The sequence below is a fragment of the Pleurodeles waltl genome, chromosome 9 (assembly GCF_031143425.1).
Source record: "Pleurodeles waltl isolate 20211129_DDA chromosome 9, aPleWal1.hap1.20221129, whole genome shotgun sequence".
Taxonomy (NCBI): Eukaryota; Metazoa; Chordata; class Amphibia; order Caudata; family Salamandridae; genus Pleurodeles; species Pleurodeles waltl.
This window is the reverse complement of record NC_090448.1, coordinates 1142221017-1142247175: the sequence shown is the minus strand read 5'-3', so window position 1 is coordinate 1142247175 and position 26159 is coordinate 1142221017. Positions and strand designations below refer to the sequence as shown.

At 45.0% G+C, this 26159-nt stretch overlaps 1 protein-coding gene across 9 annotated transcripts in view; it reads left to right on the top strand.

Moving 5' to 3' along the window:
• Positions 1-26159, top strand: part of RBM25 (RNA binding motif protein 25) — a 443084-nt gene that overhangs the window by 142814 nt on the left and 274111 nt on the right. For all 9 annotated transcript variants that reach the window (XM_069208940.1, XM_069208932.1, XM_069208935.1 and 6 more), the window contains 2 exons: positions 7000-7160; positions 7772-7972. In XM_069208940.1, coding sequence (XP_069065041.1) covers positions 7000-7160; positions 7772-7972 — 362 coding nt within the window. The remainder of the gene's footprint in view (positions 1-6999; positions 7161-7771; positions 7973-26159) is intronic.

The following is a 26159-nucleotide window of genomic DNA, read 5'->3' as shown; positions in this document are numbered from 1 at the left end:
GACCTTCCTTGGCATCAGGGCCCTTGGTACTAGAAGTACCAGTTACAAGGGACTTATCTGGATGCCAGGGTCTGCCAATTGTGGATACAAAAGTACAGGTTAGGGAAAGAACACTGGTGCTGGGGCCTGGTTAGCAGGCCTCAGCACACTTTCAATTGTAAACATAGCATCAGCAAAGGCAAAAAGTCAGGGGGCAACCATGCCAAGGAGGCATTTCCTTACAGAGTACAACCCGGTCTCGTGCCCCCTATAGAGAGTGAACAGGACTGGATATTGCATTGACTCACACCATTGCCTTCGGCTCCTGGTAGAGAAGTCTGACCCACCCACAGAACTTGTGTCCAAATCCCAGTCTAGTGAGCGCTGCAAATAGGTCATTCCATTCAATACTGTAGGATGCCATTTTTTGCATCTAAGAGAACTACAGATCGTAGAGCCCAGGAGACTGCCATAGGATTAGCCTGGTTCCTCTACATGGCATACATCTGGACTGATCAGTATGTATTATTGTAGTAATTACCTTACGCAGGCAGGTCGCTAGGACTTTGGCCAGGACCTTACCCTCCAGTTTTACAAGTTATATGGCTCGGTATGACTCACGGTCAGCTGCCGGTTTACCTGGTTTGGGTATGACCAATATGGTGGCTGTTCTCTGGTTCTCAGGTAAACAGCCCTCTGGCTGCTCTGAACATTTCTAGCATTGGTCCCACCATTTTGTCTGCCACACATTTATACAGTTCCTCTGTTATTTCAAGTGTACATTTTCTTGGCTGGTTTAAGACCGCTGATATGAGTTTCTATAATATATAATAGTGAGTTTCTTAAACTGGCAAGAGCCATGTTAACTCTTTGAATATTTGCAGTAAAAAATAAAATGCATGGTACAGACCTGTTCACTTTAGTCTGTTTGGTCTTTCTGAATGCAACATTCAAAACGTATTACCAGATATTTATAGCCTACAGACACAGTGCGTTGTACACAGTTGAGCTCGACCAACAATTGCTAGTAAAAATAAAAATCCCTAACACCCAATGTGTATTCATTCAAGACCTCTGTTAAATATTAGACATTACTTTTGTGCATGCGCTACATCACATCAAAATAAAACAAACTGGACCGAAATGGGATGCCTAACTGATAAAAGCAGCTCCAGGCTTCTGCAAACTACAGTGGAGCACGCGGTTTTAGCTGATGGACGACATTTTTATGGTTAGAACCCTACTACATGAAATCTTAAGATAATAAAATCTACATAAGTTAACAAAATGTGCTCATTTTTACCTCAACCTCATTTCCTGTTGTCAGCATTTGAGCTGTGATTCCTGGAAAAAAATGTGTAGTGGGTATGTTTAAGGAAACTACCATTCATTTCTGTGCAGTTTGGAAAGAATATTTGAAGGTCTGTTATTTCGTTTAATTTGTTTACTCACATTTGCACTATACAAGTTGTCAATTCTGTTTTCAAGAGAACTTTGAAATAATTTATTTATGCCACTACTTTGTCTCAAATATATTTGGCAATTTCTGATGGCTTCACAAATCTGTTTTGTCATATTATTGTATAATGTGAAATGTAGGGCAATACATTAACAATACATGGTGGTAGCTTGTCACTGTGTGGAATTGCCAAACAGTCTGCATTCATTCACTTAGTTGTATTCAATTACAAGTTGTACTGGGTCTTCTTAAAATGATCATCTCCAGGAAATTCTATGTATAGGCGTAAAGATGAATTTGTAGATCTGAACTATTAATTTCTATTTTATTTACTTTTTTTTTTTTTTAAATGATCGTATAGTGATGCTTGGGTCTGTGTGGTAAGGGTATAAAGTACATATAGCACACATCCACACATGGCTGTTGCTGCAATTTTCTTGTTCACTTTTCAATCAAACAGGATTTATAAAGTGCAGCTAATCACCCTTGAGCATATCCAGTCGCCTTTGTGAGATGGTTTGCTTTTATTAGGGTAGCAGTGACTGTAGTAGAGCGTTGCACATACTCAAATTGTGGCAGTGTGGAGAAGCAGTATAATAAAGCTATGTATTCATATGAACAAAAAAGTGGTGCCTTAACAGTCCAAAACAACTTGCTTCCAGGGGAGTTATGTATGGAGTTACCCAGACTTGGGGACCCTCTGTAATCAGACACATGGAACAGTTTAAAACACACACCGAAATGAATTTAAAAGTAGTTGCAGAATTTAATAATTAGTCTCTTTGGCTTGTAATTGAGTTAGTCAATTTATTGTTGCAGAAAAGTTGTCCTGATGTTTCCAGTTGTTGTGATGTACTATGAGAGTTGAGCAGCTTAAGTGTTTAGTGCTGATACCAAGGCTTGAACGAGCTTAATCGGTTGTAAGCAGTGGGTGGAACCACATTTGTCATGTCAACATGTGGTATCTGCCTGTATAATTTTGCATACATCCTTCCAAAAAATACACAAATAAGGGCTTTTTACTTTCCGAAGTCCAGTTTGAGGCATCAGTTTCCAACAATTCATTTTGGAATACATAAATACAAATATTAAGCCAATGATCTTCTTAACAAATTAGTTGGTCAGACAAATGTACTTTGGTCAACTTAGACATATGTTTACTGTTTATTTGTATCCCTAAAGACCAGGGGCTTTTAGCCATTCAATATTATCTTACTGAGAGGCCACACTTTTAGGACAAACTAACATGCTGGTTGACATGCCTGCCTTACTGCTGGATAATCATATGTTAATGCGTGATGGCAAATGGTGTTCCTACAAGCACAAGTAGCATCAGCAGGGTCAACATTTTCTTGATCCTTTTTTGCTAATCTGTACATGGGCTGGTTCAAACAAATCCTTATTTGGACACCCTGACGGCACTGATCTGTTGCTAAGTCATCCTCTATCTTAACACCTGTAAGGAAATGCCTCCTTGGCATGGTTGCCCCCCTGACTTTTTGCCTTTGCTGATGCTATGTTTACAATTGAAAGTGTGCTGAGGCCTGCTAACCAGGCCCCAGCACCAGTGTTCTTTCCCTAACCTGTACTTTTGTATCCACAATTGGCAGACCCTGGCATCCAGATAAGTCCCTTGTAACTGGTACTTCTAGTACCAAGGGCCCTGATGCCAAGGAAGGTCTCTAAGGGCTGCAGCATGTCTTATGCCACCCTGGAGACCTCTCACTCAGCACAGACACACTGCTTACCAGCTTGTGTGTGCTAGTGAGGACAAAACGAGTAAGTCGACATGGCACTCCCCTCAGGGTGCCATGCCAGCCTCTCACTGCCTATGCAGTATAGGTAAGACACCCCTCTAGCAGGCCTTACAGCCCTAAGGCAGGGTGCACTATACCATAGGTGAGGGTACCAGTGCATGAGCATGGTACCCCTACAGTGTCTAAACAAAACCTTAGACATTGTAAGTGCAGGGTAGCCATAAGAGTATATGGTCTGGGAGTTTGTCAAACACGAACTCCACAGCACCATAATGGCTACACTGAAAACTGGGAAGTTTGGTATCAAACTTCTCAGCACAATAAATGCACACTGATGCCAGTGTACATTTTATTGTAAAATACACCACAGAGGGCACCTTAGAGGTGCCCCCTGAAACTTAACCGACTATCTGTGTAGGCTGACTAGTTTTAGCAGCCTGCCACAAACCGAGACATGTTGCGGGCCCCATGGGGAGAGTGCCTTTGTCACTCTGAGGCCAGTAACAAAGCCTGCACTGGGTGGAGATGCTAACACCTCCCCCAGGCAGGAATGGTCACACCTGGCGGTGAGCCTCAAAGGCTCACCTCCTTTGTGCCAACCCAGCAGGCCACTCCAGCTAGTGGAGTTGCCCGCCCCCTCCGGCCAGGCCCCACTTTTGGCGGCAAGGTCGGAGAAAATAATGAGAAAAACAAGGAGGAGTCACTGGCCAGTCAGGACAGCCCCTAAGGTGTCCTGAGCTGAGGTGACTCTAACTTTTAGAAATCCTCCATCTTGCAGATGGAGGATTCCCCCAATAGGGTTAGGATTGTGTCCCCCTCCCCTTGGGAGGAGGCACAAAGAGGGTGTACCCACCCTCAGGGCTAGTAGCCATTGGCTACTAACCCCCCAGACCTAAACACGCCCTTAAATTTAGTATTTAAGGGCTACCCTGAACCCTAGAAAATTAGATTCCTGCAACTACAAGAAGAAGGACTGCCCAGCTGAAAACCCCTGCAGCGGAAGACCAGAAGACGACAACTGCCTTGGCTCCAGAAACTCACCGGCCTGTCTCCTGCCTTCCAAAGATCCTGCTCCAGCGACGCCTTCCAAAGGGACCAGCGACCTCGACATCCTCTGAGGACTGCCCCTGCTTCGAAAAGACAAGAAACTCCCGAGGACAGCGGACCTGCTCCAAGAGAAGCTGCAACTTTGTTTCCAGCAGCTTTAAAGAACCCTGCAAGCTCCCCGCAAGAAGCGTGAGAGTTGCAACACTGCACCCGGCGACCCCGACTCGGCTGGTGGCGATCCAACACCTCAGGAGGGACCCCAGGACTACTCTGATACTGTGAGTACCAAAACCTGTCCCCCCTGAGCCCCCACAGCGCCGCCTGCAGAGGGAATCCCGAGGCTTCCCCTGACCGCGACTCTTTGAACCTAAAGTCCCGACGCCTGGGAGAGACCCTGCACCCGCAGCCCCCAGGACCTGAAGGACCGGACTTTCACTGGAGAAGTGACCCCCAGGAGTCCCTCTCCCTTGCCCAAGTGGAGGTTTCCCCGAGGAACCCCCCCCTTGCCTGCCTGCAGCGCTGAAGAGATCCCGAGATCTCTCAGACTAACATTGCGAACCCAACGCTTGTTTCTACACTGCACCCGGCCGCCCCCGCGCCGCTGAGGGTGAAATTTCTGTGTGGGCTTGTGTCCCCCCCGGTGCCCTACAAAACCCCCCTGGTCTGCCCTCCGAAGACGCGGGTACTTACCTGCAAGCAGACCGGAACCGGGGCACCCCCTTCGCTCCATTCTAGCCTATGTGTTTTGGGCACCACTTTGAACTCTGCACCTGACCGGCCCTGAGCTGCTGGTGTGGTGACTTTGGGGTTGCTCTGAACCCCCAACGGTGGGCTACCTTGGACCAAGAACTAAGCCCTGTAAGTGTCTTACTTACCTGGTTAACCTAACAAATACTTACCTCCCCTAGGAACTGTGAAAATTGCACTAAGTGTCCACTTTTAAAACCGCTATTTGTGAATAACTTGAAAAGTATACATGCAATTTTGATGATTTTGAAGTTCCTAAAGTACTTACCTGCAATACCTTTCGAATGAGATATTACATGTAGAATTTGAACCTGTGGTTCTTAAAATAAACTAAGAAAAGATATTTTTCTATACAAAAACCTATTGGCTGGATTTGTCTCTGAGTGTGTGTACCTCATTTATTGTCTGTGTGTATGTACAACAAATGCTTAACACTACTCCTTGGATAAGCCTACTGCTCGACCACACTACCACAAAATAGAGCATTAGTATTATCTATTTTTACCACTATTTTACCTCTAAGGGGAACCCTTGGACTCTGTGCATGCTATTCCTTACTTTGAAATAGCACATACAGAGCCAACTTCCTACAACACCCATACTTAAGACCTATTTTTCTCAGCTCTGTAGCAAAACACACACAAAATATTTGGATGTTCTATATATGGATGGGAAAATATTGCATCTTAATATTCAGAGAACCTTCTGCATGTAACCCTATCCTACATGCCACTAGTGCACGTCCCAAATCACTAGTACAGGCATACCTTATGGAGCAATGACACGTCTCCGATGTCATTGTAGTGATCACTTGTTTCGTAAATTACTAGAGACCAGATTTCTAGAAGAGTTAATGGCAAACAAAAAACGTATGACAAAACGACACTCTACCGCTTAATAAAAGTAAGAAGCAAATTATGTCAAGTAGATTTTTGTTCATCACACCATTCAGCTGTCTGAGTCTCTTTTTTAATAGATTTTTTTTAAAGACATTAGCATGTACTTAAGATGGACAGTGCTCTCTCAGAAATTATACCTAGGAAGCCAGTTGTGTGACAGAGGAAAAATACTATGTAACCTATTTTGTCATAGTTTTATAGACTTTAGTCGACTCCCGCTGGACAGACGTGGCTGCCTGAACTGATGAAGGGTTTTCATACATGCAGGCGTTGCAATGTATGTCCGTTCGCATGGAACAAAATAAGTTTACAATATAACACAAGTGAAAAGTACTACGTGGAGCATTTCATAATTTGTTACAAAATGTGTAGTCTAATACATCTGAATGTTACCAGATATACCTGGGGAGTACTATTGGGCATTAGCACAATAAGAAATGAAGACAAGAACTCTCAACAATCCACCAACGCCAAACATGCCTCAAATGGGACATCGAGTTTGAGATTATATGCTGTTGCACTATTGAAGCCTAATCCTAGAGGTGGCACAAGAGTCCTAGCTTTAAGAAAACTGGAAACCTGCTGGAGGCCTCAACCAAAGTGGAGAGCTACATGTTTTTTCAGAGATTAACTGTACGCTTTTGTTGTACCATATTAGAATGTACATTGACGCTATATGACTTGACTGTTAAACAGCTCATTTATAATTAGGACACATGTAACATTTGGAGTCCTAGTGTAACCTACGATAGCACTGTTCGGTAATTCAGTTATGTATTTGTGAGTATACAAGCTACATGGAGGTAATTGCCAATCAACAGTCATTTTTTTTTGTCTATAGTTACACAGATGTGATTTTATCTTGTATTTAGACTACTTATACTGCTCACTATATCTTTGGATGAATAGTCTAATACTTCATTTGTGTATTAGTTTCACAAAACTAGCTTCATATAAATCATGAGAATTGCTAGCATATTTGTATATGTGTATAATCACTATTTCTCCGGAATCTAAACTGTGAAATGTCAGCCCTCATTGCAGTGAATACATTTGTCTTCAGAGGTGTTCAGCACTACTCCTAACTTTTTATTTATTTAATAATTTCTAGCGTTTGGATTTTGTGAATACAAGGAACCTGAATCTACACTGCGGGCTTTACGTTTACTTCACGACCTTCAGATTGGAGAGAAAAAACTCCTAGTAAAAGTGGATGCAAAGACAAAGGCACAACTGGATGAGTGGAAAGCGAAGAAAAGGGCCTCTAATGGGGTAAGCAGGCGAAGTTTGGCTTAAATTAGTTTGCAGTGTAATTGTCTAGTTAACTAGTGGGGCAGTTTACACGATTTATGATGAATTATAGCATACAGATAGTGTAAAAAAGGTTCTGTAGTTTTGAAATTGAGGTGCTGTTTTAGGCAGGGTATTTTTTTAAACAGACAGCATAGCGTTTTTATAAATCATGGCGTCAGTGTTTAAGTAGGATTGTTTTTTAAGACTGAGGTAATGCTAAAATCTTGATGGTCTGTATAGCAATGCTGTACGGATGTTATACAACTGATAGACAGCCTGTGGTGCATAGCGTTTTCTAGAAAAGTTTGCTTATGAAGACACTCTTTATACATCGCATTTTCACGAGGCAAAGGTGATGTTTCATATGCCGCACTTCAATGACATTCATTGCTGATCTAACCAGGTATTAGTCGGGAGGTTTCTTCTTGTTACACCTAACAACCACAAAGTTTTATAGGTGTCAAATATTAATGTAATTTGAGCAGGCCTCAATTTAGCACGCTAAATATGGACCAGATTACTGCACTACGTTACATTTTACAATCTAGTATTCAAATATTTTTCTTCACCCTTTGCATATTTTTCTGTAGAATGCCAAACCTGAATCTACAACTGATGATGATGACCTGGATGATGAAACAGTGAAACTAGATCAACAAATTAAACAAACAATAGAAGTGTTAATACGGGATTATTCTAGTGAATTGAATGCTCCCTCGCAGGAATCAGATTCCCAGCCAAGGAAGAAGAAGATAAAAGAGAAAAAGGAAGACTCCGGTGGTGGTGTTACTGTTAGTCTGATTTATTTATTTTACCTTTGCATGTCATAAAACTCGTTTTATAAATGTTTGTACCATAATCAGGCCTTTGCGTTCAGTTAACTATAGCTAATAAGTCACTATTGCCTTGAAATATTGTTCATGACACCTACAATTTGTGGACATTGGGTCCCTCTGCTCAGAATCATCCACAAACACCTTGAGGCAGAAATGAATTACTGCTACATGGTATTTCTAAGGTGACTTCTAGCTTCTGTGTGCAGGTGTCTTGCACAGTAATTCATGTCATCTTGCCAAGTGTACACTTGAGGAAAGTCTTTGTTTGCGTTTTGTCGAAGGCAACATTTTCCCACACCAGCTAACTGTGAATGATTGTTGTTTTTGGAGGGAGCAGAGAATGTTTCTTCCCTCATAGACAACATGTATCGTTATGTTTTGCGTCTACTTTTCCATCTTACATATCGTCCAGACCAATTAAAGGTAATTTAACACTCCTTGCATGTTGTCAAATTCCAAAGCTTTGGATTGCAAGTCATTTCCATTGCATGCCTTAAATAAACAACTTATTGTTTTCGTGTAATGGTTTTCCAGGCATCTAATATCTCCATAATTATATCATTCAGCCCCTGTGATTATTTTTAATTCAAATTATCAAAGACGTGGCCTTTGGTCCAAAATAAGTCACTGAAAATCACCCAACATGACATCAGTCATGACATCTTCTGTGGCATGATTGAAATTATCACTGCAACTTTTGCAATAAAATAATTGATGATGAACTGTGTATGGCGGGGGCTCGAGTTAAAGTTACCTTAGGGCAGGAGCTAAAGTTATTTCAAGTAACTCTAACAGCAGAATTTATATGGTTTTGTATGTTTTGAAATGTGAGCCCAAATATAACGTCCCTTTAACCTTTGATTATTATTTATTTATTTGTTTAAGTGGGTTGGGTTTCCCATGGGGTTTTTGAAAACTGCAACAACCCGATTCACTGGATGGAATCGCACCAAATTTGGCAGAAAGGTAGCTCTTGGTCCAGAGCCCTTTTATGTGGAACATAGCAGCGCGCAAGTGCTGCTTTTCAACCTGTTGTAATCTACTCTGTAGGCTTTCACCACTTTAATCTTTCAACAATACCTTGATGTCATTGGTAAATGCTTTACGTTTGTCATGCCTTGAGGCTCTTTTGTTACGCCTTGCAGACTGACCCTATTACATGGATTATTGCACGATTGACAAAACACTTTTCAGCAGGGCAAATTATTTTTTTCTTTTGTCTTTCACCTTCGCGTTCCATGGCACTGAGTGCGAACGGCTCATACTCGATTGGTGGTATTGGAGTGTTCTTCACATTGTTACCTAATCGGAGTGTAGGGAAGTACCCTATTTCTTGGCATGGTTACACCCATTTTCTGCCTGTTGTCAGTATGTTTAACTGTGTTTGTCTCTCTACTGGGTTCCTGCTAACCAGGACCCTACTAGTTTTGCTCTCTCCTTTAAATTGCACCTTTTTCTTCCCACAATTGGCATCATACTGGTTTCCTCTCTTCCCCCGGGGTGCAGGGGGGTATGGGGTCTGGTTGGGTATGCAGTAATTATCAATTACTTTACGTTAAAAATATAAATTCGCTCAAAAAATCAAATGTTATATTGACAATACAGGTAGGTTCATGTTTTAACCACTCAAAACAATAGAAATTCAGCAATTATTGTTATACTTATCTGAAAATACTATAACTAGTGCCATTAAATAACTTTAGGCCATGAGTTATAGTTTTCTAACATAAGTATAATGATAAATATAACTGCTGAATTTAAGGTTGTGTGGGTATAATATGAACCTAACTATGACATCCCTGTAACCTTTGGGTTTTTCAGTCAGAGTGTATGTGTTCGATGGCATGTGTAGCTGCAGATACACATGTTGTGCATAGCCTGCCATCTGGTGTTTGGTCGGAGTGTTGCAAGTTGTTTTTCTTCGAAGAAGTCTTTCGAGTCACGAGACCGAGGGACTCCTCCTCCTTTGCTTCCATTGCGCATGGGCGTCGACTCCATCTTCGATTGTTTTCTTTCCGCCATCGGGTTCGGACGTGTTCCTATTCGGTCCGGGTTCGGAACGGGAAGATAGAAATTCGGAAGATTACGTCGGTATTGTTGCGTTCGGGATCGGATTAGATAGAATCGACACTGAATCGAATCGTGAAGAGCTCCGGTAGCCCTTCGGGGTAATTTCGATCCCCGTGGGGGCCTGGTCGGCCCGACCGCGTGTAACATCGAGGCTGATGGAACGGACCCCGTTCCGATTCTGCCCTAAATGCCACAACAAATACCCATATACAGACCAACATTTGGTCTGTAACCTGTGCCTGTCGCCCGAGCACAAGGAAGAAACTTGTGAGGCCTGTCGTGCGTTTCGATCCCGAAAAACGCTCCGTGACCGGCGAGCCAGAAGATTACAGATGGCGTCCACGCCGACAGGACACCGAGAGTTCGAGGAACAAGGAGAAGAAGAGGAAGCCTTCTCTATCCATGAATCGGACTCAGAGGAATTTGACGTCCACGAAACAGTGAGTAAGACGTCGAAGCCAGCACACAAGAAAACAGACAAGGCCCAGGGGACGCCACTGCCAACAGGCCATGGCTCAACCCATAAAGTCGGTGACCGCCCATCGGCACCGAAAAAGGCCGAACTAGTGCCGAGATCGTCCGACTCGGGTCGAGACACAGGCACGCAGCAATCTCGGGACCGAGAAAGTGCTGCCGACAAAGATCGCTGAGACATCGGAGCCGAAGCTGCTCGACGCAGAGACGGCGGCACCGAGGAGGATCGACGCCGAGAAGTTTCGACTCCAAAAAAGAGGAAAGTCGCCTCAGAGCCGAAAACGAGTAAGGACATAGTTTCGGTGCCGAAACGACCGCCAACCGAGCCAACAACCAGCTCATATTCAGAGGAGCGATCACTGTCCTCTCAATTGCGCAAACATAGATTCGAGGAAGAGTTACAGTCCACTGAAGTAGACCACACTCAAAAACGGATCTTCATACAGAGTGGAACAGGGAAGATCAGCACCCTTCCCCCTATTAGGAGAAAAAGGAGACTTGAGTTCCAATTACAGGAACAAGCACCACAAACAAAAGTGGTGAAGAAGGTAACTCCGCCACCCTCTCCTCCACCTGTAACTTACATATCACCGGCACAGACTCCGTCACACTCACCGGCTCACACCACCATGAGCCAAGATGACCAGGACGCTTGGGACCTATACGACGCCCCAGTGTCAGACAACAGTCCGGAGGCATATCCTACCAAGCCCTCACCACCAGAGGACAGCACCGCGTATTCACAGGTGGTAGCTAGGGCAGCAGAGTTCCACAACGTGTCGCTACACTCGTAACCTGTCGAGGATGACTTCCTTTTCAACACCCTCTCCTCCACCCATAGCACCTACCAGAGCCTGCCTATGCTCCCAGGAATGCTAAGGCACGCAAAGCAAATCTTCAAAGAGCCTGTCAAGAGTAGAGCAATAACACCAAGGGTGGAAAAGAAATATAAAGCACCGCCCACAGACCCTGCTTTCATCACCTCACAACTGCCACCAGATTCGGTTGTAGTAGGGGCAGCTCGCAAGAGAGCCAACTCTCACACGTCAGGCGATGCACCACCTCCGGATAAAGAAAGCCGCAAGTTCGACGCAGCCGGAAAAAGGGTCGCAGTACAAGCTGCAAACCAGTGGCGCATCGCTAACTCTCAAGCGCTCCTAGCGCGATATAATAGAGCCCATTGGGACGAGATGCAGCACCTCATCGAGCATCTACCCAAGGATTTACAAAAAAGGGCGAAACAGGTGGTTGAGGAGGGACAAAGCATCTCCAATAAACAAATACGCTCCTCTATGGATGCAGCTGACACAGCTGCAAGAACAATTAACAGAGCAGTAACCATAAGAAGGCACGCGTGGTTACGAACATCTGGCTTTAAACCGGAGATACAGCAAGCGGTGCTCAATATGCCATTCAATGAGCAACAATTGTTCGGACCTGAAGTGGACACGGCAATTGAGAAGCTAAAAAAGGACACTGACACTGACACTGCCAAGGCCATGGGCGCACTCTATTCCCCGCAGGGCAGAGGCACTTTCGGCACCTTCCGCAAAACAACCTTCAGAGGGGGGTTTCGGGGTCAAGCCACACAAGCCAGTACCTCACATTCAACACGGTCTACCTACCAGGGACAGTACCAAAGGGGAAGCTTTCGGGGACAGTACAGAGGAGGACAATTCCCTAGAAACAGGGGAACATTTCAAAGCCCAAAAACACCTGCAACCAAACAGTGACTCACAGGTCACTCATCCCCTCCACACAACACCAGTGGGGGGAAGAATAAGTCAGTATTACCAATCTTGGGAGGAAATAACAACAGACACTTGGGTCTTAGCAATCATCCAACATGGTTATTGCATAGAATTTCTCCAAATCCCTCCAAATATACCACCAAAAACACAGAATATATCAAAACAGCATTCAGACCTTCTGGAAATAGAAGTTCAAGCATTACTGCAAAAGAACGCAATAGAACTGGTACCAGATACACAAATAAACACAGGAGTTTACTCACTGTACTTTCTAATACCAAAAAAGGACAAAACACTGAGACCAATCCTAGATCTCAGAACACTAAACACCTATATCAAATCAGAACACTTTCACATGGTCACGCTACAAGAAGTGTTACCATTGCTAAAGCAACAAGACTACATGACAACCTTAGATCTCAGACGCATATTTCCACATACCGGTACATCCCTCGCACAGGAAATACCTAAGGTTAGTATTCAAAGGAATACATTACCAATTCAAAGTTTTGCCGTTCGGTATAACAGCCGCATCAAGAGTCTTTTCAAAATGCCTAGCAGTAGTAGCTGCACACATCAGAAGGCAGCAAATACACGTATTCCCGTATCTAGACGATTGGCTAATCAAGACCAACTCACTGACAAAGTGTTCACACCACACAGATCAGGTCATACAAACCCTCTACAAGCTCGGTTTCTCCGTCAACTATGCGAAATCACGCATTCTGCCGTGCAAAGTACAGCAATACCTAGGAGCAACAATAGACACAACAAGGGGAATAGCCACTCCAAGTCCACAAAGGGTTCAAAATTTCCAAAAAGTTATACAAACCATGTATCCAACACAAAAAATACAGGCAAAGATGGTATTACAACTCCTAGGCATGATGTCCTCATGCATAGCCATTGTCCCGAATGCAAGACTGCACATGAGGCCCTTACAACAGTGCCTAGCATCACAATGGTCACAAGCACAGGGTCACCTTCTAGATCTGGTGTTGATAGACCGCCAAACATACATCTTGCTTCTATGGTGGAACAGTATAAATTTAAACAAAGGGCGGCCTTTCCAAGACCCAGTGCCACAATACGTGATAACAGATGCTTCCATGACAGGGTGGGGAGCACACCTCAATCAACACAGCATCCAAGGACAATGGGACGTACATCAAACAAAGCTGCATATAAATCACCTCGAACTGCTAGCAGTTTTCCTAGCGTTAAAAGCATTCCAACCCATCATAACCCACAAGTACATTATTGTCAAAACAGACAACATGACAAAAATGTATTATCTAAACAAACAGGGGGGGACACACTCGACACAGCTGTGCCTCCTGGCACAAAAAATATGGCAATGGGCAATTCACAACCACATTCGCCTAATAGCACAGTTTATTCCAGGGATCCAGAATCAACTTGCAGACAATCTCTCTCGAGATCACCAACAGGTCCTCGAATGGGAAATTCACCCCCAAATTCTAAACACTTACTTCAAAATTTGGGGAACACCTCAAATAGACTTATTTGCAACAAAGGAGAACGCAAAATGCCAAAACTTCGCATCCAGATACCCACACAGGCAGTCTCAAGGCAATGCCCTATGGATGAACTGGTCAGGGATATTTGCGTACGCTTTTCCCCCTCTCCCTCTCCTTCCATATCTAGTAAACAAATTGAGTCAAAACAAACTCAAACTCATACTGATAGCACCAACATGGGCGAGGCAACCATGGTACACAACACTGCTAGACCTATCAGTAGTACCCCACGTCAAGTTACCCAACAGGCCAGATCTGTTAACACAACACAAACAACAGATCAGGCATCCAAACCCAGCATCGCTGAATCTAGCAATCTGGCTCCTGAAATCCTAGAATTCGGACACTTAAACCTCACCCAAGAATGTATGGAAGTCATAAAGCAAGCTAGAAGACCATCCACTAGACACTGCTATGCAAGCAAATGGAAAAGGTTTGTTTGCTACTGCCATAATAATCAAATTCAACCATTACACGCATCTCCAAAGGATGTAGTGGGTTACTTACTACACTTACAAAAATCGAACCTGGCCTTCTCTTCCATTAAAATACACCTCGCAGCAATATCTGCATACCTGCAGATTACCCATTCAACTTCACTATTTAGGATACCTGTCATTAAAGCGTTTATGGAAGGCCTCAAAAGAATTATACCACCAAGGACACCACCCGTTCCTTCATGGAACCTCAACATCGTCTTAACGAGACTCATGGGTCCACCTTTTGAACCCATGCATTCTTGCGAAATACAATTCCTAACCTGGAAAGTTGCAGTTCGATGGCATCTGTCGCTGTAGATACGCATGTTCTGCAATAGCTCGCCATCTGGTGTTGGGCCGGAGTGTTACAAGTTGTTTTTCTTCGAAGAAGTCTTTCGAGTCACGGGACCGAGTGACTCCTCCTTTTGTCTCCATTGCGCATGGGCGTCGACTCCATCTTCGATTGTTTTTTTTCCGCCATCGGGTTCGGACGTGTTCCTGTCGCTCCGAGTTTCGGAACAGAAAAAATAGTTAATTTCGGAAGATTTTCGTCGGTATTGTTGCGTTCGGGATCGGCGTACTTACATTCAACACCGCATCGAAGATCGAAGAGCTCCGGTGCCCTTCGGGGTAGTTTTTCGATCCTCCGTCGGGGCCTGGTCGGCCCGACCGCGTGCTGAGGAACGCCGATGGAACGGACCCCTTTCCGTTTCTGCCCCAAATGCCACAATAAATACCCCTACACAGACCAACACTTGGTCTGCAACCTGTGCCTGTCACCTGAGCACAGCGAAGACACCTGCGAGGCCTGTCGTGCGTTCCGGTCCCGAAAAACACTCCGAGACCGTCGAGCCAGAAGACTTCAAATGGCGTCCGCACCGACAGCCCGACGGGAGTTCGAGGAACAGGAAGAGGAAGGTACCTTCTCGATCCAAGACTCAGACTCCGAAGGATTCGACGATACACAAACCGTGAGTAAGACGTCGAAAACCACACAAAGAAACATTTACAAGGCCCAGGGGACGCCACTGCCACCAGGCCATGGCTCAACCCATAAAATCGGTGACCGACCGTCGGCACCGAAAAAGGCCCAAACGGTGCCGAGATCGTCCGACTCCGGTCGAGACACCGGCACGCAGCCTTCTCGGGACCGAGAAAGTGCTGGAGACAAGCCTCGACACCGAGATGCCGGTGTGGACACGGCTCGACGCCGAGACAGCGGCACCGAAACAGATCGACGCCGAGAGGTTTCGGCCCCGAAAAGGAAAAAAGTCACCTCGGAGCCGAAAAAACACGCAGACAAAGTTTCGATGCCGAAACAAACTGCAAGCGACCCAGCTTATACAGAAGAGCACTCGCTAACCTCCCAAATGCAGAAGCATAGGTTTGAGGAAGAGCTACAAGCAACTGATGCGGACCATACGCAAAAGCGTATCTTCATTCAGCAGGGGACAGGAAAAATAAGCACCCTTCCCCCCATTAGGAGAAAGAGAAGGTTGGAGTTCCAGACGGAACAAGCACCACAACCAAAAGTGGTGAAAAGAGTTACACCACCACCCTCTCCTCCGCCCGTGATTAACGTTTCACCAGCACAAACGCCATCACACTCCCCAGCTCACACCACCATGAGCCAGGGTGACCAAGACCAGGACGCATGGGACCTATACGACGCCCCAGTGTCAGATAACAGCCCAGAGGCATACCCTACAAAACCATCTCCACCAGAAGACAGCACCGCGTACTCTCAGGTGGTGGCTAGAGCAGCACAATTTCACAACGTAAGCCTCCACTCAGAACAGGTCGAGGATGATTTCTTGTTCAACACACTCTCCTCCACCCACAGCTCCTACCAAAGCCTGCCTATGCTCCCTGGTATGCTCCGGCACGCAAAAGACATATTTAAGGACCCGGTCAAAAGTAGGGCAATCACACCAAGGGTGGAAAAAAAGTATAAGCCGCCTCCTACGGACCCGGCTTTCATCACAACACAGCTGCCACCAGACTCTGTTGTTGTAGGAGCAGCTAGAAAAAGGGCCAACTCTCACACATCTGGAGATGCACCACCCCCAGATAAAGAAAGCCGCAAGTTTGATGCAGCTGGTAAGAGAGTCGCAGCACAAGCTGCAAACCAGTGGCGCATCGCAAACTCCCAGGCACTACTTGCGCGCTATGACAGAGCACACTGGGACGAGATGCAACATCTCATTGAACATCTGCCCAAAGACTTCCAAAATAGGGCAAAACAAGTGGTTGAGGAGGGACAGGCCATCTCCAACAACCAGATCCGCTCCTCCATGGACGCTGCAGATACAGCTGCACGGACAATTAATACATCTATAACTATCAGAAGGCATGCATGGCTCCGAACGTCTGGATTTAAACCAGAGATTCAACAAGCAGTTCTCAATATGCCTTTTAATGAAAAAGAACTGTTCGGTCCAGAAGTGGACACAGCGATTGAGAAACTCAAAAAAGATACGGACACTGCCAAAGCCATGGGCGCACTCTACTCCCCGCAGAGCAGAGGGAATTACAGCTCATTCCGTAAAACGCCCTTTCGAGGGGGGTTTCGGGGTCAAAGCACACAAGCCAGCACCTCACAAGCCACACCGTCCAGTTACCAAGGACAGTATAGAGGAGGTTTTCGGGGACAATATAGAGGAGGGCAATTCCCTAGAAATAGAGGAAGATTCCAAAGCCCCAAAACCCCTACTACTAAACAGTGACTCACATGTCACTCACCCCCTCCACACAACACCAGTGGGGGGACGAATAGGTCATTATTACAGAGCATGGGAGAAAATCACTACAGACACTTGGGTTCTAGCAATTATCCAACATGGTTACTGCATAGAATTTCTACAGTTCCCTCCAAACATACCACCAAAAGCACAAAATTTAACAACACACCATTCCAATCTCCTAGAGATAGAAGTGCAGGCACTATTGCAAAAGAATGCAATCGAATTAGTGCCAAACACACAAATAAACACAGGAGTTTACTCACTGTACTTTCTGATACCAAAGAAGGACAAAACACTGAGACCAATCCTAGACCTCAGAGTAGTCAACACTTTCATCAAATCAGACCACTTCCACATGGTCACACTACAAGAAGTATTGCCATTGCTAAAGCTGCACGACTACATGGCAACTTTAGACCTCAAGGATGCTTATTTCCATATACCAATACACCCATCGCACAGGAAATACCTCAGGTTTGTATTCAAAGGAATACATTACCAATTCAAGGTACTGCCTTTCGGATTAACAACCGCACCAAGAGTCTTTACCAAATGTCTAGCGGTAGTCGCTGCACACATCAGAAGACAGCAAATACATGTGTTCCCATATCTAGACGACTGGCTAATCAAGGCCCATTCGTTAATAGAGTGCTCAAATCACACAAATCATATCATACAAACCCTCTTCAAACTAGGGTTCACCGTCAATTTCACAAAATCCAAAATTCTGCCACGCAAGGTACAACAATACCTGGGAGCCATAATAGACACATCAAAAGGAGTAGCCACTCCAAGTCCACAAAGAATTCAAAATTTCAACACCATCATACAACGCATGTATCCAACACAAAAGATACAAGCAAAGATGGTATTACAACTCCTAGGCATGATGTCATCATGCATAGCCATTGTCCCAAACGCAAGACTGCACATGAGGCCCTTACAACAATGCCTAGCATCACAGTGGTCTCAAGCACAGGGTCACCTTCTAGATCTGGTGTTAATAGACCGCCAAACTTACCTCTCGCTTCTGTGGTGGAACAACATAAATTTAAACAAGGGGCGGCCTTTCCAAGACCCAGTGCCACAATACGTAATAACAACAGATGCTTCCATGACAGGGTGGGGAGCACACCTCGATCAACACAGCATACAAGGACAATGGAACGTACATCAAACAAAACTGCATATCAATCACCTAGAACTTCTTGCAGTTTTTCAAGCACTAAAAGCTTTCCAACCAATAATAGTTCACAAATACATTCTCGTCAAAACAGACAACATGACAACAATGTATTATCTAAACAAGCAGGGAGGGACGCACTCCACGCAGTTAAGCCTGTTAGCACAAAAAATTTGGCATTGGGCAATTCACAACCAAATTCGCCTAATTGCACAGTTTATACCAGGGATACAAAATCAACTCGCAGACAATCTCTCTCGAGATCACCAACAGGTCCACGAATGGGAAATTCACCCCCAAATACTGAACACTTATTTCAAACTCTGGGGAACACCTCAGATAGACTTGTTTGCGACAAGGGAGAACGCAAAATGCCAAAACTTCGCATCCAGATACCCACACAAACAATCCCAAGGCAATGCCCTATGGATGAACTGGTCAGGGATATTTGCTTACGCTTTTCCTCCTCTCCCTCTCCTTCCTTACCTGGTAAACAAACTCAGTCAAAGCAAACTCAAACTCATATTGATAGCACCAACTTGGGCAAGGCAACCCTGGTACACAACGCTGCTAGACCTATCAGTGGTACCCTGCATCAAATTGCCCAACAGGCCAGATCTGTTGACACAGCACAACCAAAAGATCAGACACCCAGATCCAGCATCGCTGAATCTAGCAATCTGGCTCCTGAAATCCTAGAATTCGGGCACTTACAACTTACCCAAGAATGTATGGAAGTCATAAAACAAGCAAGAAGGCCATCCACCAGGCACTGCTATGCAAGTAAATGGAAGAGGTTTGTTTGCTACTGCCATATTAATCAAATACAACCATTACACACAACTCCAGAACATGTAGTGGGTTACTTGCTTCACTTACAAAAATCTAACCTAGCTTTCTCTTCCATTAAGATTCACCTTGCAGCAATATCTGCATACCTGCAGACTACCTATTCAACTTCCCTATATAAAATACCAGTCATTAAAGCATTCATGGAGGGCCTTAGGAGAATTATACCACCAAGAACACTACCTGTTCCTTCATGGAACCTAAATGTTGTCCTAACTAGACTTATGGGTCCACCTTTTGAACCCATGCACTCCTGCGACATACAGTTCCTAACCTGGAAGGTGGCATTTCTCATCGCCATTACTTCCCTGAGAAGAGTAAGCGAGATTCAGGCGTTTACTATACAGGAACCTTTTATACAACTACACAAAAATAAAGTCGTCCTAAGGACCAATCCTAAATTTTTGCCAAAGGTTATTTCACCGTTCCATCTAAATCAAACAGTGGAACTTCCGGTGTTCTTTCCACAGCCAGATACCGTAGCTGAAAGGGCACTACATACATTAGATGTCAAAAGAGCATTAATGTATTACATTGACAGAACAAAGAACATCAGAAAGACTAAACAACTCTTTATTGCATTTCAAAAACCTCATGCAGGAAACCCAATTTCAAAACAAGGTATAGCCAGATGGATAGTTAAATGCATCCAAATCTGCTACCTTAAAGCTAAACGACAGCTGCCCATTACACCAAGGGCACACTCAACCAGAAAGAAAGGTGCTACCATGGCCTTTCTAGGAAACATCCCAATGCAAGAAATATGTAAGGCAGCCACATGGTCTACGCCTCACACATTCACCAAGCATTACTGTGTAGACGTGTTATCCGCACAACAAGCCACAGTAGGTCAAGCTGTATTAAGGACATTATTTCAGACTACTTCCACTCCTACAGGCTGATCCACCGCTTTTGGGGAAATAACTGCTTACTAGTCTATTGCAGAACATGCGTATCTACAGCGACAGATGCCATCGAACTGAAAATGTCACTTACCCAGTGTACATCTGTTCGTGGCATCAGTCGCAGTAGATTCGCATGTGCCCACCCGCCTCCCCGGGAGCCTGTAGCAGTTTGGAAGTTACCTTCAATCATTTATATATGTATCATCTCAACCTTAAATAAGTGCATACTTAGTCACTCCATTGCATGGGCACTATTACTACAATTCAACTCCTACCTCACCCTCTGCGGGGAAAAACAATCGAAGATGGAGTCGACGCCCATGCGCAATGGAGACAAAAGGAGGAGTCACTCGGTCCCGTGACTCGAAAGACTTCTTCGAAGAAAAACAACTTGTAACACTCCGGCCCAACACCAGATGGCGAGCTATTGCAGAACATGCGAATCTACTGCGACTGATGCCACGAACAGATGTACACTGGGTAAGTGACATTTTCATTTCTCATCGCCATCACATCTCTAAGAAGAGTAAGTGAAATTCAGGCGTTTACAATACAAGAACCTTATATCCAAATACACAAAAATAAGGTAGTCCTAAGAACCAATCCTAAATTTCTACCAAAGGTTATTTCACCGTTCCACTTAAATCAAACGGTAGAACTACCAGTGTTCTTCCCACAGCCAGACTCGGTAGCTGAAATGGCACTACATACATTAGACATCAGAAGAGCACTAATGTACTACATTGACAGAACAAAAGAAATCAGAAAAACAAAACAACTGTTTATTGCATTCCAAAAACCTCATACAGGAAACCCAATATCAAAACAGGGTATAGCCAGATGGATAGTTAAATGCATCCAAATCTGCTACCTTTAAAGCCAAAAGGGAGCTGCCCATTCCACCAAGGGCACACTCAACCCGAAAGAAAGGCGCTAGCATGGCCTTCCTAGGGAATATTCCAATGCACGAGATATGTAAGGCAGCCACATGGTCTACGCCTCACACATTTACTAAGCACTACTGTGTGGACGTGCTATCCACACAACAAGCCACAGTAGGTCAAGCCGTACTAAGAACTCTATTTCAGACTACTTCCACGCCTACAGGCTGAGCCACCGCTTTTGGGGAGATAACTGCTTACTAGTCTATGCACAACATGTGTATCTGCAGCTACACATGCCATCGAACTGAAAATGTCACTTACCCAGTGTACATCTGTTCGTGGCATTAGTCGCTGCAGATTCACATGTGCCCACCCGCCTCCCCGGGAGCCTGTAGCCGTTTGGAAGTTATCTTCAACTTTGTACATTTTGTAAATATATTACTTAAACCTTAATTGGTACATACTTATTCACTCCATTGCATGGGCACTATTACTAACACACACAACTCCTACCTCACCCTCTGCGGGGAGAACAATCGAAGATGGAGTCGATGCCCATGCGCAATGGAAGCAAAGGAGGAGGAGTCCCTCGGTCTCGTGACTCGAAAGACTTCTTAGAAGAAAAACAACTTGTAACACTCCGACCCAACACCAGATGGCGGGCTATGCACAACATGTGAATCTGCAGCGACTAATGCCACGAACAGATGTACACTGGGTAAGTGACATTTTCAATATTATATCATGTTCAGTAACAATGTAACTGTTAAAACTCCGGAAAAGCCAGTCTAATTCACCAGTAACTATATCTCCTGCCATAAGATAACTATAACTCGTACACTACATATTACACCACTCATGACATCTTTTATGACACCATTGACATTATGGATGCTAAAACTGCTCCGGTGTCCCTGCACTTGGGCGGGACTATTCATTACTATAATAATGGAAATTTCCTTATGAGAGAAATGGATTTGCAGGTAAAATATTCCTCATCCATTATATTTTAATCCTCAAAGGAATCTTTGGATTGCTCCAGCTTTGAACCATTGCTCTGGGTTTTTTCCGCTAAGCTGTCTCATAGTAACATTTGGCAGCAAAGCTCTTTGTGGGCAGGACTCAGCAGTTTTTTACACCATTATTTCCTGGATGTATGGGCTAATTTTAAATCTAACAACTAGTGCATTTCATACCCAAATTCTGCTGGCGTTTGGGTTAATTAAGAAATTGTAAGGAAAGTGTCAGAAAATGAAAACGTAAGGTGACAAAACAGTGAATATCTTACTTTTAGAATTGTCAAGAAATCAAAAGGCCCCTGCCAGGATATATTTAAAGTCGATCATCGACACAGTGGGTTCACAGTCATGGGATTTAGATATCACCACTTCAGTCTTTCAGCCTTTGAAAAGACAATCAATCGCTCAATGAGGGGAGACTTGTTAATTGAGGAAAAGGGTGCCCTGGCAAAAAGATCACATGGGTGGATGATATTAAGACTCTAAGATCCTTAAACAGAAATACCTTATGCCAGGATGGGCTATGTATCTAAAACAGAAATTAGAGGTTTTGTTTTGGTCACCTGTCTGCCTTCTCTTCTACCTTGCGTTAGCTGCAATGTGATTTCGCAGTGTGAACGTGTTGCCGCTTATGTGGGTCTGGTGTGGAAGTCTTGGTCAATCTACTCTCTATTTGCCCCTCCATTTTAACAGATAGAGGAGTCTTTATAAGGAAACCCTATGGAAAAGGGAGCATTCACACGTGTAGACTGTTACTGCTTATGTTAACTCACTACATACACCTTTAAATTGCTGTTTTACTAGGATTTTTAACGTAAGGCTTAGTCTTGGAGTATAATGTGGCGCTTGGTCATCTTGATGCCCCTTTAAAAAAAAAAAAAAAAATCCTTATTTAAAGTGAGCATATTCATAATCATCACGTTTGTATTGCAATACTGAAAAAGGTTGATAACCACTTTCTAAAATGACAAAAATAAGTGCTTATAAGACTGAACATGAAGGCAGGAATACAGGAATTCGAGGGTAGACGTGTTGAGCAGAATGGGAAACTGTAAATGCAAACCATGTTTGTACATCTATCTGAGCATCACAAACATAGTTTTGTTCGGCCACATAAAACAGTTTGAAGAGAGGTACTGGTACCCTCAACCACCGTCGTGCCCCCACCCCCTGTCACTAGTCTCGATAGTGCTGATAGCCCCACACCTTTACCATTTTTTTAATTTTTATATGCAACCCTGGCTTTTATATGCAACCTGTTTTTTCAGTTGGATCCAGTCAAGATCTGCTTCCCAATCCTCCACTAATTGCTGGCTTGCTTCACTCCTGGCTCACCCAGTTTTGCACTTGACTACTCCCACAGCAAGCATTAACCATAACTTTTAATATCGTGTCCAGAAGCCTCCTGTTGCTGCTAGTAGGAGGCACTTCGCATCTAGGGGGACCTCCGCTGCAAGCACCAGTGTCATCCTGCAAACTACCCCTCTCAAGTAGCCTTGAACCTTCGGGCACTTCCAGAGTATGTGGAAGAAGGTGCAGTGCCTGCCCACAACCCCAGAGAGACAATGTAGAATTTGTTCTGCTCATTTTCTGAAGTAAAAAACGGGAGTAATAGGACCAGTGCAATATCCTAAAAATTGGATCAGCCTGAAACTGAAATAATAGGGGGAGCTTTTCAGTGGTGTGGTCTGGAGAATGAATGGTGGAAATGTCATTTTAAATAACGGCACCCTGCCCATTGGTGTTAGTGGTAGGTGCCTCCAGTGGTCAACATCTGTCGGGAGCCTGTACAATTGCAGAAACCAGTTTTTGCGGAAGAAAGTGGTCAGGTCTCAAGTGATTTATTTCCTGCAGAAACGGAATCTGTCGAGCACTACCTCTGCCGCACATCACGCAGGTAGATCTAGGGTGTTCCCATTCAGGGGGAAGATCGGAGAATTTGTCTGATGTAGGCGATGTCCTGAGTCGTCTCCAAAGATGTAAAACAATTTGGCGTATCCGATCTATGGATGGGGTAAGCTGTGTTATATAGGGCGGAACATCATCTGCGTGGAAGGAGATACGTTCCGCCAAGTTCCCTGTGCTGTGTAAACCCTGTATGAGTGGGTCTTATCAGATCCAGGCTGCAAGCGGCTCGAGTGCTGTAGGAAGTTGGCTCTGTATGTGCTATTTCAAAGTAAGGAATAGCATGCACAGAGTCCAAGGGTTCCCCTTAGAGGTAAAATAGTGGTAAAAATAGATAATACTAATGCTCTATTTTGTGGTAGTGTGGTCGAGCAGTAGGCTTATCCAAGGAGTAGTGTTAAGCATTTGTTGTACATACACATAGACAATAAATGAGGTACACACACTCAGAGACAAATCCAGCCAATAGGTTTTTATATAGAAAAATATCTTTTCTTAGTTTATTTTAAGAACCACAGGTTCAAATTCTACATGTAATAGCTCATTCGAAAGGTATTGCAGGTAAGTACTTTAGGAACTTCAAATCATAAAAATTGCATGTATACTTTTCAAGTTATTCACAAATAGCTGTTTTAAAAGTGGACACTTAGTGCAATTTTCACAGTTCCTAGGGGAGGTAAGTATTTGTTAGTTTTACCAGGTAAGTAAGACACTTACAGGGTTCAGTTCTTGGTCCAAGGTAGCCCACCGTTGGGGGTTCAGAGCAACCCCAAAGTCACCACACCAGCAGCTCAGGGCCGGTCAGGTGCAGAGTTCAAAGTGGTGCCCAAAACACATAGGCTAGAATGGAGAGAAGGGGGTGCCCCGGTTCCGGTCTGCTTGCAGGTAAGTACCCGCGTCTTCGGAGGGCAGACCAGGGGGGTTTTGTAGGGCACCGGGGGGGACACAAGTCCACACAGAAATTTCACCCTCAGCAGCGCGGGGGCGGCCGGGTGCAGTGTAGGAACAGGCGTCGGGTTCGCAATGTTAGTCTATGAGAGATCTCGGGATCTCTTCAGCGCTGCAGGCAGGCAAGGGGGGGATTCCTCGGGGAAACCTCCACTTGGGCAAGGGAGAGGGACTCCTGGGGGTCACTTCTCCAGTGAAAGTCCGGTCCTTCAGGTCCTGGGGGCTGCGGGTGCAGGGTCTCTCCCAGGCGTCGGGACTTTAGGTTCAAAGAGTCGCGGTCAGGGGAAGCCTCGGGATTCCCTCTGCAGGCGGCGCTGTGGGGGCTCAGGGGGGACAGGTTTTGGTACTCACAGTATCAGAGTAGTCCTGGGGTCCCTCCTGAGGCGTCGGATCTCCACCAGTCGAGTCGGGGTCGCCGGGTGCAGTGTTGCAAGTCTCACGCTTCTTGCGGGGAGCTTGCAGGGTTCTTTAAAGCTGCTGGAAACAAAGTTGCAGCTTTTCTTGGAGCAGGTCCGCTGTCCTCAGGAGTTTCTTGTCTTTTCGAAGCAGGGGCAGTCCTCAGAGGGTGTCGAGGTCGCTGGTCCCTTCGGAAGAAGTCGCTGGAGCAGGATCTTTGGAAGGCAGGAGACAGGCCGGTGAGTTTCTGGAGCCAAGGCAGTTGTCGTCTTCTGGTCTTCCGCTGCAGGGGTTTTCAGCTGGGCAGTCCTTCTTCTTGTTGCAGGAATCTAACTTTCTAGGGTTCAGGGTAGCCCTTAAATACTAAATTTAAGGGCGTGTTTAGGTCTGGGGGGTTAGTAGCCAATGGCTACTAGCCCTGAGGGTGGGTACACCCTCTTTGTGCCTCCTCCCAAGGGGAGGGGGTCACAATCCTAACCCTATTGGGGGAATCCTCCATCTGCAAGATGGAGGATTTCTAAAAGTTAGAGTCACTTCAGCTCAGGACACCTTAGGGGCTGTCCTGACTGGCCAGTGACTCCTCCTTGTTGCTTTCTTTGTTCCCTCCAGCCTTGCCGCCAAAAGTGGGGGCCGTGGCCGGAGGGGGCGGGCAACTCCACTAAGCTGGAGTGCCCTGCTGGGCTGTGACAAAGGGGTGAGCCTTTGAGGCTCACCGCCAGGTGTTACAGTTCCTGCCTGGGGGAGGTGTTAGCATCTCCACCCAGTGCAGGCTTTGTTACTGGCCTCAGAGTGACAAAGGCACTCTCCCCATGGGGCCAGCAACATGTCTCTGGTGTGGCAGGCTGCTGGAACTAGTCAGCCTACACAGACAGTCGGTTAAGTTTCAGGGGGCACCTCTAAGGTGCCCTCTGTGGTGTATTTTACAATAAAATGTACACTGGCATCAGTGTGCATTTATTGTGCTGAGAAGTTTGATACCAAACTTCCCAGTTTT